The 13,435-nt window shown below is 36.2% G+C and overlaps 1 protein-coding gene across 6 annotated transcripts in view; it reads right to left on the bottom strand.

Moving 5' to 3' along the window:
• The window catches only part of TRRAP (transformation/transcription domain associated protein), a 98,387-nt gene that overhangs the window by 25,437 nt on the left and 59,515 nt on the right, over positions 1 to 13,435 (bottom strand). For 5 of the 6 annotated variants that reach the window (XM_068422160.1, XM_068422159.1, XM_068422161.1 and 2 more), the window contains 5 exons: positions 13,060 to 13,195; positions 7,021 to 7,212; positions 3,320 to 3,548; positions 2,834 to 3,099; positions 1,980 to 2,080 (listed from right to left, as the gene is read on the bottom strand). In XM_068422160.1, the coding sequence (XP_068278261.1) occupies positions 1,980 to 2,080; positions 2,834 to 3,099; positions 3,320 to 3,548; positions 7,021 to 7,212; positions 13,060 to 13,195 (924 nt within the window). The remainder of the gene's footprint in view (positions 1 to 1,979; positions 2,081 to 2,833; positions 3,100 to 3,319; positions 3,549 to 7,020; positions 7,213 to 13,059; positions 13,196 to 13,435) is intronic. The other variant, XM_068422164.1, reaches the window with a different exon arrangement.

Here is a 13,435-nt window from a genome sequence, read left to right as displayed (position 1 = left end):
TTAATAGAAAGTGCTTCACTTCTCCCTTACAGAATAAGCATTGAAATAAACCATACAGAAGTAACATAATGCTTGTTTGATTATTTTTTAAAAACAAACTGTAAAGTTTTTTTTATATAAAAATATTAGCTTGGAGGATCATAGTGATAAATTAAAATGACTAGCTATTGAGGCAAAACTATGAATAGGAAAGCAACTTTGTCTGTCAAAGTCTATTTTAGTTTCTATGTTATAAGAATATGTTACTACTTGCTCTCAGAGGCTTTCTGCACCCTAGGTCGAGGTTTTGAAGTGAACTACCACAGCAGCAGCCTGATAGATGACTTTGTATCACTACTTCCCCTTTATAAAAAGGGACTTTTCAGTTGGTTTTCTTTTCTCCTTCTCTACAATCCATCATTCTTGACACCTGAGATGACTTTTTTAAAATGGTTTCTATCACCTTGCTCAGCAAATGGGCAGCACAGGGAGATGCAAGAGCAGAGGTGACCTTTAACTTGCAGTTCAGTTGACACACAAGTAACAAGTAGCCACACATTCTCAGGTTCAACACTGCCGCCCTTCCTAACTGTAACCTTCCCAAATTCCTGACCTCGGCTGCAGAGCTAAAAAATGCCTGTATGTTTTTTGGTAAGATTAAGAAACTGTAAGTACATCAGAACCATGTTTTAAACAGAAACATTTATCCACTCTATCCTGAAAGAATGAATGGAGACAGTTTAGCTGCCTTTTGATTTATCCGCATGAATTTAGAAAAAAAAATAAATAAAAAAAAAAGAAGGGGGGGAAGGTACACTTTCTTCTCTTTACACTTCAAGTGAAACTAAGCTGGCTTATGGCCATTAAAAAAAGCCCACTGCACTTTCCATCAAAGTAATTACATTCTACCTATTTAAAATTCTCTCTTGTATCCACAGAAGATGATATTCATCATTTCCTGACTTAAATTGCTGTGTGAGGTTGCAGTGTACAGCTTACAACCTGATGGATTTCATTCCGTAAGTGTCCACAATGTAGTGGTAAAGGAATTATTCCACCCATATGTAACATGTAGCAATACTGTCATTAAGTACCACGCATACTAGAAGTGTTGAAATTTGCAGGGTTTTTTTGGCATCACTGAACAAAATTTGACTGCAGTTATTTGTTTACTGAATTCAAGAGAGATCTTCCTCAAGATAGTAAGACGCCTGTCAGCATAAAGCAAAAATATTACAAAAGCAGTTGTGTGAAAGCAAGGTTTGCACCTAGGTGTTTAATTGACGCAAGGTAAGATGTCTCCAACACACACCACATTAATATTTTCAATTCAATTATCTGAAACGAGTGTTACATTTCCATATTGCATGACACACCAGATTTGTCTAAGCATTCTGAACTATGCCACCACACATCTCCTATGCCTTGACCAGTTGCAGCTATTAATGGGACATATACAATGAACAATGAAACAGAAATCAGAGAAACAAAGAGGCAGGCTAATTTTAAGTAGCTGTAAGCTTATAGACTGAATTTTTTTTCCCTTGGTTTTATATGCGATATTTACATTAAGAACGTAATTAAAGAAGCCTCCTTTTGTCAGTTACACTAAGACACCAGTTAGACATCAGTTCGTCTAACTAAGTACTCGCAGAACCAAGGAAAAATAATGTATCTTAAGCTGCAAAGCTTTGGACAAACTTATTCTCCCTGCCTCTTCCTGTCTCACCCCTTGAAATACAAAACTTCTGAAAAAAGAACTGGTGCAGTGCCTGCTTTAAGTAGCTCTTTCTGGCAATACTGAGAAATATGACCAACCATTAAACCTTCAAACTGCAAAGGAACTCTCATGTATACTTTTACTTTCTTATACAGTTGTTACAAATTTTAGGCTGGTATAAACATATGGAACAACTTTCCTGCTCAAATACTCTGTTGAAATACTTCAGCTGCATTTTTCTCAGATGTGTGCTAGTGCCTCTTCCAGCCAACATACTTACTTGTTAATCTGTGCCAAGAACATTCCCTTCAATGCATAAAACTCAGCAGTCATCTCCTTGGTGAAGTACTTCAGATTGGTTGATTCAATAACTTCAAGACCCTGTTAAATAAGCCTTAGTGAGAAAAGCCTTCTAAAATAGAAGGTTTTATTAAAATGAAAGTGCCATAAAAAAAACAGCCAAAATATTCTCTTGAAATTTAAATAGCATGAGTTTCTAGTATTTAATTTTCATTTTAAAAAATCTGGACTGACAGCAAGTTTAAGTTTCCACTGGCCTATGCAACGCTATTAGATACTATAGACAACATTCATCAGGTGATGGGTTATCTTTTCCACCTTGTTTTTTTATGTTATATTATTATTATAAGGTCCCAGTTTGCTGACCTTATAATCATACGTATGCCAGTGGGTTTTGCCTACAATCACATTTTTTCCTTTCAACACATACAATTTCACTTCAGTGTGCCAGCATCCATCACTCATGAGAGTCAGACACTCAAAACTGACTTAGAGCTTCAGTTAGTCTTGTAATAGTGTTGTTTCTTCCTATTGCAAATAGTACAATTTTCAAAGTCCCTTCCATTTATTTATTTTGTAAGATTTCAAAAAACGTATTTCCACTTTACTTTTTATTCAGCTGATTTTTAATATATTCACAGTATTCAGTTCAAAGAGGACAATGACTGCTTTTGACTAACAGCATTATTAAAACAAGACTCTATGCATGGTATGACACGGCCAACAAAATTCAGACCTGTTCTATAAATAGGCAGTTTATTTAAATCAATGTCTCTGATGGCCCTTGTAATCCTCCAAGTTCCAACAACAACTTCAGAGATGAAGCCAACATACCTGCATACATTCATTTTTACCCATGACTCCAGCCAGCTGAAGATAACACTTAACTTGCTGGCGAATCTTCTGAAAGCAGTCCACGATGGGCACAGTTGGAATTGTATGAATGCGACTCAGTATATCCAGAGCTACGTTGACCAGCCCTTGTTTTCGAGCTATCTTTCCATACTGGATAATTGCTGATGCAGAAGCATGAACTCCCAACATAGCATTATTGGAACTAGGATCATGCTGAGAACTATTTTCATATGCAGTTACAATGGCTAGAAATAAAACACGAAACGCTTGTCATTATAAATGAAATTATATATACTGCAATATCTTAGCAACATATATGAAATGATGACTTAAGAAAATGAAACACTTAAATGGAAATTGAATAAAAACAAACACTTGTCAAAATCAACAACATTCCTGTATGATTAAATTTAAAAAAAAAAAAACCAGAACTTATTTCAAACAATGTGTTGTGTGGAAAATTACATGATGAATGCATGCTGGACCAGGCAGTTTTACCCTGGTAATGATGTTGTCTCCACATGAAAATGCTGCTCCAGTGGGATAAATCATCTGACACAATAGGTAACCTGTTCCTCCAAGTCTTTACAACAGTCTTCATATCATGTAAGCTGTTGTTCCTCCCCAGATTAGTTGGTTGCAACCCTGCATTTATTTGGGCTGCTTCTTGAAGTTCAATTATTTGCTGTGCTGCCTAGAAAACATTGAACAATATAAATATCATAAAGGATAGTACAATAAGCTGGCCAATTTCATTGTTAGGAAAAGGTCTCTATGAATGATGCCACCTTTAAATGATCAAGTAAAGATGAACTTTTTATGCTGCTTTAGGGATCCGTCTGTTAGTTGCATAAATGATGTTTAACCAATCTAATCATCAACAAAATAGCAAAAAAATCCATGAGATTGATTCAACACTTTAGTCATTGACTGAAATGTTGAATTCATCCACTGAATCACCAGCACAAAGTTTATACCAATGGGTCTCTAGTCTTAATAAACAAACAATTTTTAAAAATAAATAAAGGTGCCATAAAGCACTTTCTTACATGCTTGCAGAAGGTCCCTGCACAACTTCAGAATCCCCTCTTCTCCAGGGATGGAATACAAGTATCAAGCAGTTTATTTCATGTACACCTCGTTCTGACAAAATCTAAATGCCCTAACATTATTTGGTTGCAAAAAGACATTACTGATCTATACTTCATGTGTTCTTCCTATAATACTTTCCGTTTTCCTAGGTTTAACTGTGGGCAATTATGACATGTCTTTCCTTGACAGTATTAAGATAAAAATTCCCTCATCCTTTCTTTTATTTTGAACTGCAAATGCTTTCACAAATTATCCATCAAATGGTAGTGTCTTGCTTTTAAGAAGCATTTTTTTTGTAATTAATGAGAGGAACAAACAGAAGATGGCAGTAGTCTCAAACCTACTAAAGACAGCAGACATTGTGTTAAAACTTCAGCCACCTGAAGAAAAGGCCCACAAATTTTAATGGATTTTAATTACCTGTAGTACAATAAAACTCATGCAATATTCTCTAAGCTACCACTTGGCAGATAACGGTTGTATTCATTGGTAATCAACCAAATAAGATAACTATTTGGGAAGAAAAAAGGGCAGTCCAAATTTACACAGTGAAATCTCTTGAAATAAAATAAATTAAACAAAGTAATATTTTCCTACAATCATCTCAGTATCAGCTCTCACAATAGCTTAACCTTCATCCTACACCCATTCATCATGTAAATTTAATTTTCTCACAGGTATTTAATCACATACTATCTGATATTAAAAAAAAAGTAATTACTGCAGTGCGAACTCATGGCTGCATTTGTACCTCTGTCAGTCACTGACTAATTTATCATTCCTTCATGGGGGATATATACATGTTAGATTATTTTAAAAGCTTGTTTCAATTCATATCTGAAAGCATTTAAATATTTAGCAATACTAATCCCTTCATGCTGCAGATACTGCCATTCTTAGGGGAGGAAAAACTTGAAATATCAGTGAAAACTTAGCAGGAAGGAATTAAATTCATCACGAAGCTGTCTAGTGGCATTGTATCAGCTCAAACAAATGAAACATTGCATCTATTTACTTGACATCTTCCTCTCAACATGGAGAAAACTTCTATATTCATTCACTTGACCGGATGCATCACCTTGTATTATAAAAATTCGAAGGTATGAGCTGCTGTGTAAGCTTTACCCACAAGTAGAGTCATTTTAGTAGAGGCATCTTAGGTCATGCAGATTTAGTTACTTATGAATCACACACCGCACACAGCACACAGGGTGAAACTACTGATCTTAAACAGAATTACAGAAGCCACTGTATCAAACAGAACTTGGAAGCAAGGTCCTCTGCATTTCTATAGGTAAGGTTCATTCATAGTTCTCTGAGCAATGGTCCGTCAAGAAATGCACCCCTGTTACGAAATTTCAGGTTGTGTTGCACTGAGACACTCCAGAATTTCTCCCCTGGAGATTAAAGGTTCCCTCAACAGTGACAAGAGCTAATCTTCATCAGGTACACGTTTATCAGGACACCTAAACAGGGACACAGCCAGCCTAAATGACAGATGAATAGCGTGTTTTTTCCAGATCACACACTGCATGACAAACTGAACACAATCCTGCCCCAGTCCCACTTCCACGGCCTGGCTGCAGCTGTACAATACAAATCAGGGGACACAACGTTCATTTCCAAGCTTCTGGAAGCATCTGAAGGCCAAATCCCATTTTTTAAAGATTAGTTTAGGCATCTACTTCCATTCGATTATTCTTGGCAGTACCATCTACTCTCAAAAATTCTTCTCTTACAGTTGCAAAATGAATTATTTACATAATTAAACCCAAGAGAAAACAAAGGCATCCATTTCAAAGGAAACGGGAGTCCATTTTTGTTACGGTGAAACATGCATTTTTCACCGTGTAATACGTGTTATTTCATCTCACATAATACTTAAACTGTATATTCTATATTATCAGAGTTGTGCCAGCTGCTTCACAAAAATATTTCTACATTTCTGCACATGTAGACAAGGAGCAATCCTGAAATATGGCTTCCCACTCAGACCAAAGAAATCTTCTTTCCTGTAGCTGGCACCAGATTAGATGAGGTCTAGAGATCACTCTTCCCAACCCACAAGATCTCTCAGTCTGTGAAGCAATATGATTCAACATGGGAATTCTTTTTACAATAACATTACAAGATTTTAATGCAATGTTGAACAGGACCTACCAAATGAGCTAGCTGGACAACTAATAAAGCTGAAGACCAATGCATGAAGCTTTGAGATACACACATTAGTTTATCTAATAATACCTACTCTTCAGCAGAACTTGTACACAATTAACTCCCTGTCCAATGAGAAATATCATATACTTAAAGACTAGATTCCTTCCTACTTCCTTTCCCTGATGCAAAACAGAACATTTAGCAATGTAATGTAGAAATGACCAAGAAAAGGTAAGGCTCACATCAGCCAAAACCTACAGTATTTTCCTAAAGGTAGTAGGGCTCACCTGAAAAGTCCTTCACTAACAACAGACTTCTACAGTTTTTGGCTCTTTGTCCTTAATGCTTAAGCCACAGGGATGCCCAGCCTGTTCAGAATGCTACTCATCGAAGAAACACCAGCATTACTAAATACACTTTGCTCTTATAGGGCATTAAAAGTTAGCTCTGATTTAAAAAAAAAAAACCAAAACAGGCGTATGTTACAGTTGACAAAATTCTATAACACATTTAATACATTTAACTGAAAAGAATACTTAGGAGGTTATTTCAACATTTCTGCAAATAACCTAATGCAATAATATAACCACCCAAAATGGACCTCACCTCAAATCTCACTGAGTGTTCAAGGCCTCCAAGTACTACAGTGCATTATACATTAGCCCACAAAAAAAGTTGAGCCATCTGATCAATTTTTAAATAGCTACCTCTGTATTGCACAAACAGAATGATTCAGGTAAACTATAAAAACTTTAAAAGGAATTGAAATGCATATTCTGCAACTTCTAACAAAAAAAAACACCATTATGAAAAACCGATCAGTACTATACATTAAAATATTTTATGCTCACAGTTACTCAAAGTCCTGAAACTTGCTACTGGAAGATAACTGGCAATAAAAAACTTTTCATTCTTACCTGGAGAAGTGGAGTATGAACATGCGAGACCACATGGGGAAGCCTTCGCCATTCCCGAATAGCTAAACTACTCGCCATCTCTACCAGACGCTCAATGAAGTTGAGCTGTTGCTCTTCCGGATGGCAGATCGCTAAGTATCCTCTGTACATATTCACCTTCCATGCCATCTCCTTTGGACAACTCAACTCCACCTGGTAAGGAAATGGAAAATAAGTCTAGTAAAGATTATTCATACTCAAATGCAGACTTTTTAAAATTATTTTTTAAAAGCCTTCTTAAACAAACACTCAAGTTTTATTTTTTTATAAAAATTAGCTCAATTTCTGAAAATATCAGACTAAAACATCAAAATTTCTGTCACTAGTAGAGTTTCAGCTCTCAAAGTTATTGGCAAGGGCACGCTAGCAAATAAACTGCAGATTCAGCACACAAGTAGAAGAGCCTGCATACAGCCCGCTGTTAGGGTATTTTACACTGACAACTGTAGTCTAGCTCAGACAGCTGAGCAAGCTGAAAGTAGTCTTGCAACAGGACCACGAAGCTTACTGCAAACCAGTTCACCCCGTGTAAAGAAAAAAGATGCCTCTCAGCAGGTAACACATACTACCTCTGAAATGCTTCAGGGGCTCCAGAACAAGTAATGTCAACTTCTCACTTAAAAGGATCCCGCCCCTACATGCCAGCACACTGTGCCAGCATTATATTTCCTAACTGCCTGCTCTAGGACATTACTAAGTTTATGCGAATAAACAGTTAATAATTTTTAGTCATCTACAACTAACCTTCCCATTTATGTCAAAGTAATTTCTGAGTACAAGGGCAAAGTCAGGTCATAGTGCTAAAGTAATTTAAAAAATAATTTTAAACCATTTCCTTAAAATCTTGGAACAGTAGAAATATGGCAACTAACACCAGCAATGTACTTGAATGGTCTAGCAACTAAATTCTGAGAGTATTTCACAGTAAACTTGCACCTGACCAACGCTCGCTAGCTGACGCTGCAGGCCTTAAATCTAGAGCTTTTTCACTTCTCTTTCTTCCGCTTTACATCAAACCCCCCATGGACTGATAACCAACACAGAAATCCCTCTGCATTATCTTCTTGTTGATATACTGTATCTTAACCATCACAATTGTTATTTCTGTTATCCTCAACTGACTTTTATACCTGAGCCAGCAAAGAGAAACTGCCAGGTAGCAACCTTACACTTACACAGTGAAAATAATCTCTTTCTTTATTACATTATCTATTGCATCATTAAACACAATGGCACTGTGAGCAAATGGAAATGAGTCTTGGGTCCTATCAAAGACCACTTGCTATTTTAATAGCTCAACTTTAATAGGCAGATTAAAAACGTTTCACAAAAATTTACAAAAACTGATACATATCTGCCATCTTTTCTGACCTCTCTTGTGAATCAAACATGGAGCTTTTTTAAAAAAAACACCACATTAAATAATACCAATAAAATTGGAGTAGCAAGTATAGCAGCATAGAATCAATTATCCTTTCATACCCTAATATTTATGCAAGCGTGTCCTGACACTTTTACAAGAATCTGAATAGAGCCACCAAAGCTCCATTTATGGCTTCAGCAGCATCTTCTCCTTACTCGTTTAGCAATGTCTCATTACTGAAAATATCTCATTTCATGTAACTGTAGCTAAAGCATATTAGCAGTTACTCGTGGTTGTCACTTCTACTCAACTTGCAAATCTCCAACACCAGAATCTGTCAGACATGATCTATTTCGTTCTATTCGAACTCAAGGTTTATAATATACTGCACAACACAGTTCTTATTTTAGGCTTTAAACGTTTCTCAAATAATATTATTTCTATAATTAGCCACTGAAGTTGCATACTTAAGTAGGATGCAAAATACCAACTGGTATAAGAACAGAAGTTAATTAAAATGTAAATATAACCGATAAGATAATTTTTGTAGCATATGCAGCTTGCTACTTACAGATTTGGCTTCATATGGGCTGATAAATGATAAAATCCATCTTTAGAGACACCTGTTTAGTTTGAACCATCAGTACTACAAATATTGAAAAATTCCATTTCAAATGTTGCAATGGTTGGACACCTTTAATTTAGGTTCCATCAAAAGACAACACTACCTTTTAATTAATTAAACAGTTTTCATAGTTCAGTTTTTAAAACAGAACATACAGATTGTATCCACCTATTTTCCCTTGTGACAAAAGAAAGTGTTACAGATGAATAAACATACTACACTTTAAAAAAAAGTAATATTCAGTCTGATTTTGAAGAAAGTAAGAGAGACATACAACTCGGCATATTTATCATGCAAGACTAAGTTGTCACAATGAAGAGTGCTGTTAGGGTATTTTGTACACAGGAACTTAATCCTGCAAGATATCGGAATTAAAGAAAGCTCGGCGTTTTTCATAATTATGTTTTATCTTTCGCAAATGTTACGAAACAGGACAGTCAACTGTCAATTTGATGTGGAATACTTTTAACTGGTAGGTATTGGTTCAAAACTTAAACAGTACTGATGAACCAATAAACCCCAATTATTCTTCTGGCCCTCTCTCTGCAATATGAAAAAACACTGCCTAAGGCTCTGCTCAGAGCTTTGTCAGTAAAATTGTATTTTAAGTATGCAATTCACCCCCTTATTCCAAACTCTGGCATCTTTAGCAGAGTAGTTCCAGTAACGTCACACTATATAGCAATGGTGCAACGAAGATCAGCAAGCTCCTTTCCACTCGTGATTTAACGCAGTATTCTCACCTTTCAGATTTCAGTTCTACATCTGGTTTATGTTTCGATATTAACTAATCACAGATGAACAATTCTACCTACCCTGAAAATAAGGTATATTTCAATAAAACTAAACAGAAAAAAACAAACCCTAAAACAAACAAAACCACCCCACCACATTTCAATCTATAGAACAGTGATCCCGCACACAAAGTTAAAAAAAAGTCCCAGAAAAATCCACTGGTGACTGCAATACAGATGTCTGTCATTTGTCCCAAGAAGCCCGAGATGGCTGTATAGCCTGACATTTTATAGCAACCTCAAGAACAATAACCACTAGCTTATTCACATGGGATGGTTCTTAAAACAGTTGGGAAGAAAGATGCCTAAGAGAGGATAAGGAGGAAGTTACCTAAAAATGTGGCCATCTTTTTTGCACGTGGAAGAATTCCTCAAAATTTCCTCTCAGCTAAAAATATCTACCTATGTATTTTCTGCTCCACCTTTTCAGAAAATGAGGGGTCATTTTCAGCATGTTTCCCCAGCTGTTTAAACTTTATTCACAGACACAAAAAAGTTTATGAACACTCTGAAAGAAAAAAGATCTTCCAGATATAAATCTTCTGAAATGTTATTTTCTGTAAGTACTGTGCCCCCTACCTTCAAACTGTTCTGTAACAGCCAAAACTTTAGAGCATTCATTCATCACGCACATGGATAGCACAGAATACACAGTCTCGTGAGTGAAACCCAGGAAAGGACAAAGGGAAGGTTAAATGTTTTACAAGTGCATGTTGTTCAGCAAAATGAATTACAAGCAGAATACAATAATGAACTCTATAATGAATCAGGAAGGTCAATAGCAGGAAAGTACAAACAATACATATTATCCATTACCAAATGAAGATGGTAACGAACCCACTCACCATACACAAGTTCCTTAGTTTCTAACAAAAGAAGCTAAGTACTGTGCTGGTTTCTGAAATAACATATAACAGGCAGGACGCATCTATGCTACTTCAGATGAAGAATATGTCCAGAAAGGCTGTGGCATCTCAATTCTTAGAGATACTAAAACTCTACTAGACAAGGCAACCTGATCTACTTCGGCCCTGCTCTGAACGGAGCACTGGACCAGATGACCTCCAGAAGTCCCTTCCAACTCAAACTATTTTATGGTTCTGTAAACTTTACATTAAACTATAAAAGTATAATCATCAATGTATTAAGCTTCTGAGGAAACCTTGGAACATCAGAAAATTCCAAACTCAAGTTTTCTGATTCTACAGAACATCAAATAAGGAACTCGCAGGAAACAACTCCTACTAGAAGTGCTATCTCGTAGCCTCAGTACTCTCTGTCATAAACCTATATATCTAGAAGGCTGTACAATCATGATGATATTTACTTCTAGCACAAAACTTACCACAAATGGTCACATTTTGAGAGGAGATAAAAATACTTTTTAGCCTTGTTTCTTTTTTTCAGTAAAGACTGTAGATTTAAATAGTGTCACTTCACAAGAGCCTACTTTCTTATAAGTGGTCTTAGTATTTTTACTTGTAAATTTTATATATATATATATATATATAAAGATTATACACACAAAAAATTGTTTGTAGAATACATTTGAAAGTTAATCATCTAAAAGCTAAGCGTGCCCTTGTGCTTATGCATTATGATTCTATTTACTTTATAAACTTACTTTTGCAGAATAAAACTATTTTTTTCCCCAGAAGTAACCTACCCCTTTCTGTAATCCTGGTGATCCTTGTTCAAGTCCAATCCCCATCTCTGTCAATCAGTTACAACCCCATCTCCTGCACAGCCAGTCTCATCAATGCACCCTGCAATATTTAATTCCATGCCTCTCTCCTCTACGCTAGCTTTACCAAGTCCTTTACGCTTTCGCAAAGGAAATCACTTTCTTCAACTTCCTGCTTCAGTCTATTTACACAGTTATCCCTGCCACTCCTAGTCAAATTTGTACTCTTCCAGCCTCCTTCATCCTCACCTCATATTCTTTCTCACTGCTTCCCAATCTCAGGCTCACTGCCCGAGGTTCATTACCTGGTCTTCTTGTCCCTCATCTCTTGTTAGATCTCCACTTTCCAGTCTTGACCACACTGGCTCCAATCTCTGGTGCTCCCAAGATATTTTGAAATTATATGTAATGGATACATTGCAAAATCAAATGAGCCTTACTTTAAATGGAACTAAAGTAGACTTAAAATGAGAATCAAGTTAGAAATCTAGCAGTTAATTTGCACTAAGAAAGTATTTGAGTACTTCAAAAGAAAGCAAAAGAAGACAGACAGAGGAAGCAATCCCCAGACAGTACAGAAAAACATTGTTACTGAAAGAACAAGTAAGGAATCCCAATACATTTCCCAGCACATATAAACAACTTCAAATTTGTCACTGTGTTCATTAAAACCATAACTACTGGTATAATCTGCAGTGTACACCAGCCTCACCAACCAATCAACACTGAAACTGAGATTTCTTGTGTGCTTTTTCAGGGATTCTTTAAGAAGGATCCTGAAACACAGCCTTACAAATATTCCTCAGATACACTAAGGTACTTAATGTAAACCAAATTTAGCTGACAAGTCCCTGACCTTCACATTTTCATACATGTCTTAATCTCCCTTTATGTGCAGTGGAAATGAACACAATAAATTGTATTTAGAAGTTTTAAGTTTGGACAGCAGAAGTAGAGAATGCTTTGGTCATGCCTTTCAGGTGCTAAACCAAACAAAAACAATAGCGGCAATGGCCATTTGCCCTTTTACCCCTGGAAGCACAGTTACATTGCCCACAGCCAGGGAGATAATAGATGTATTTTCATACTTTATTCCCTTTTAAAAAAGGAATATTTGTTCCTGTAAAGGTGTAAAATACAAAAAAAAAGTCCCTCCCCAATATGGTATTATTTTAAATAATACCATATACTTGCAAGGGACCCATTTTAAGTTTCTCCACATATCCCTGCTGGCACACACTTCTGTGGCAAACATTTGCTGCTTTTTAATGACTCATTTCCACACACCATGTCTTTCACCTGCACTGGCTAAATTTCTTACATAGTACAGCTTCATAAACAGATAGAAAAGAGAACCAAGTTTGCCTGGTGAAATGACATGCTTCAATTGCCAGCTGTGTGCTGGGACATCAAAGAAACCTTCAAAAAGCAGTTTACACTGTCTGTGGAATGAACTGTAATGCTGACTTGTTAGAAATGTAATCAGTAAAATGAACAAAGAAACTAAACATTAGCATAAAAAGCCCCCACTCACCTGCACCAGAGCCTCTTTCATAGCAGTCCAGTTTGAGACCCTCCATGCACATTCCAGTACTAGGTAAGGATTTATATGACCCTTTGACTGGCCATATTCTGTCAAAGGTTCCCACTGGTTCAATTCTTTCGAGCAACTAAGAAAATCAAAACCATTGTCAATTTGGTTACCAAAAAAATAAAATTTCAATAAAAGTGACTATAAATGTTGTGTATCAGAATATTACATGCATATTTGTTTGTCTATGAACAGCTTTGCAAGCACTGTAAAAGTTTTATCCAGATGGGAAGATTTTTTTTAATTTTTTTTTTTTATTACGAATTATAATACAGAAATCTGTGAACAGGGAAGAGCTGCATTTTGTGTCTCCCAGAAC

This window comes from Nyctibius grandis, chromosome Z (genome assembly GCF_013368605.1).
Source record: "Nyctibius grandis isolate bNycGra1 chromosome Z, bNycGra1.pri, whole genome shotgun sequence".
Taxonomy (NCBI): Eukaryota; Metazoa; Chordata; class Aves; order Nyctibiiformes; family Nyctibiidae; genus Nyctibius; species Nyctibius grandis.
This window is presented reverse-complemented; position numbering and strand designations above follow the sequence as displayed.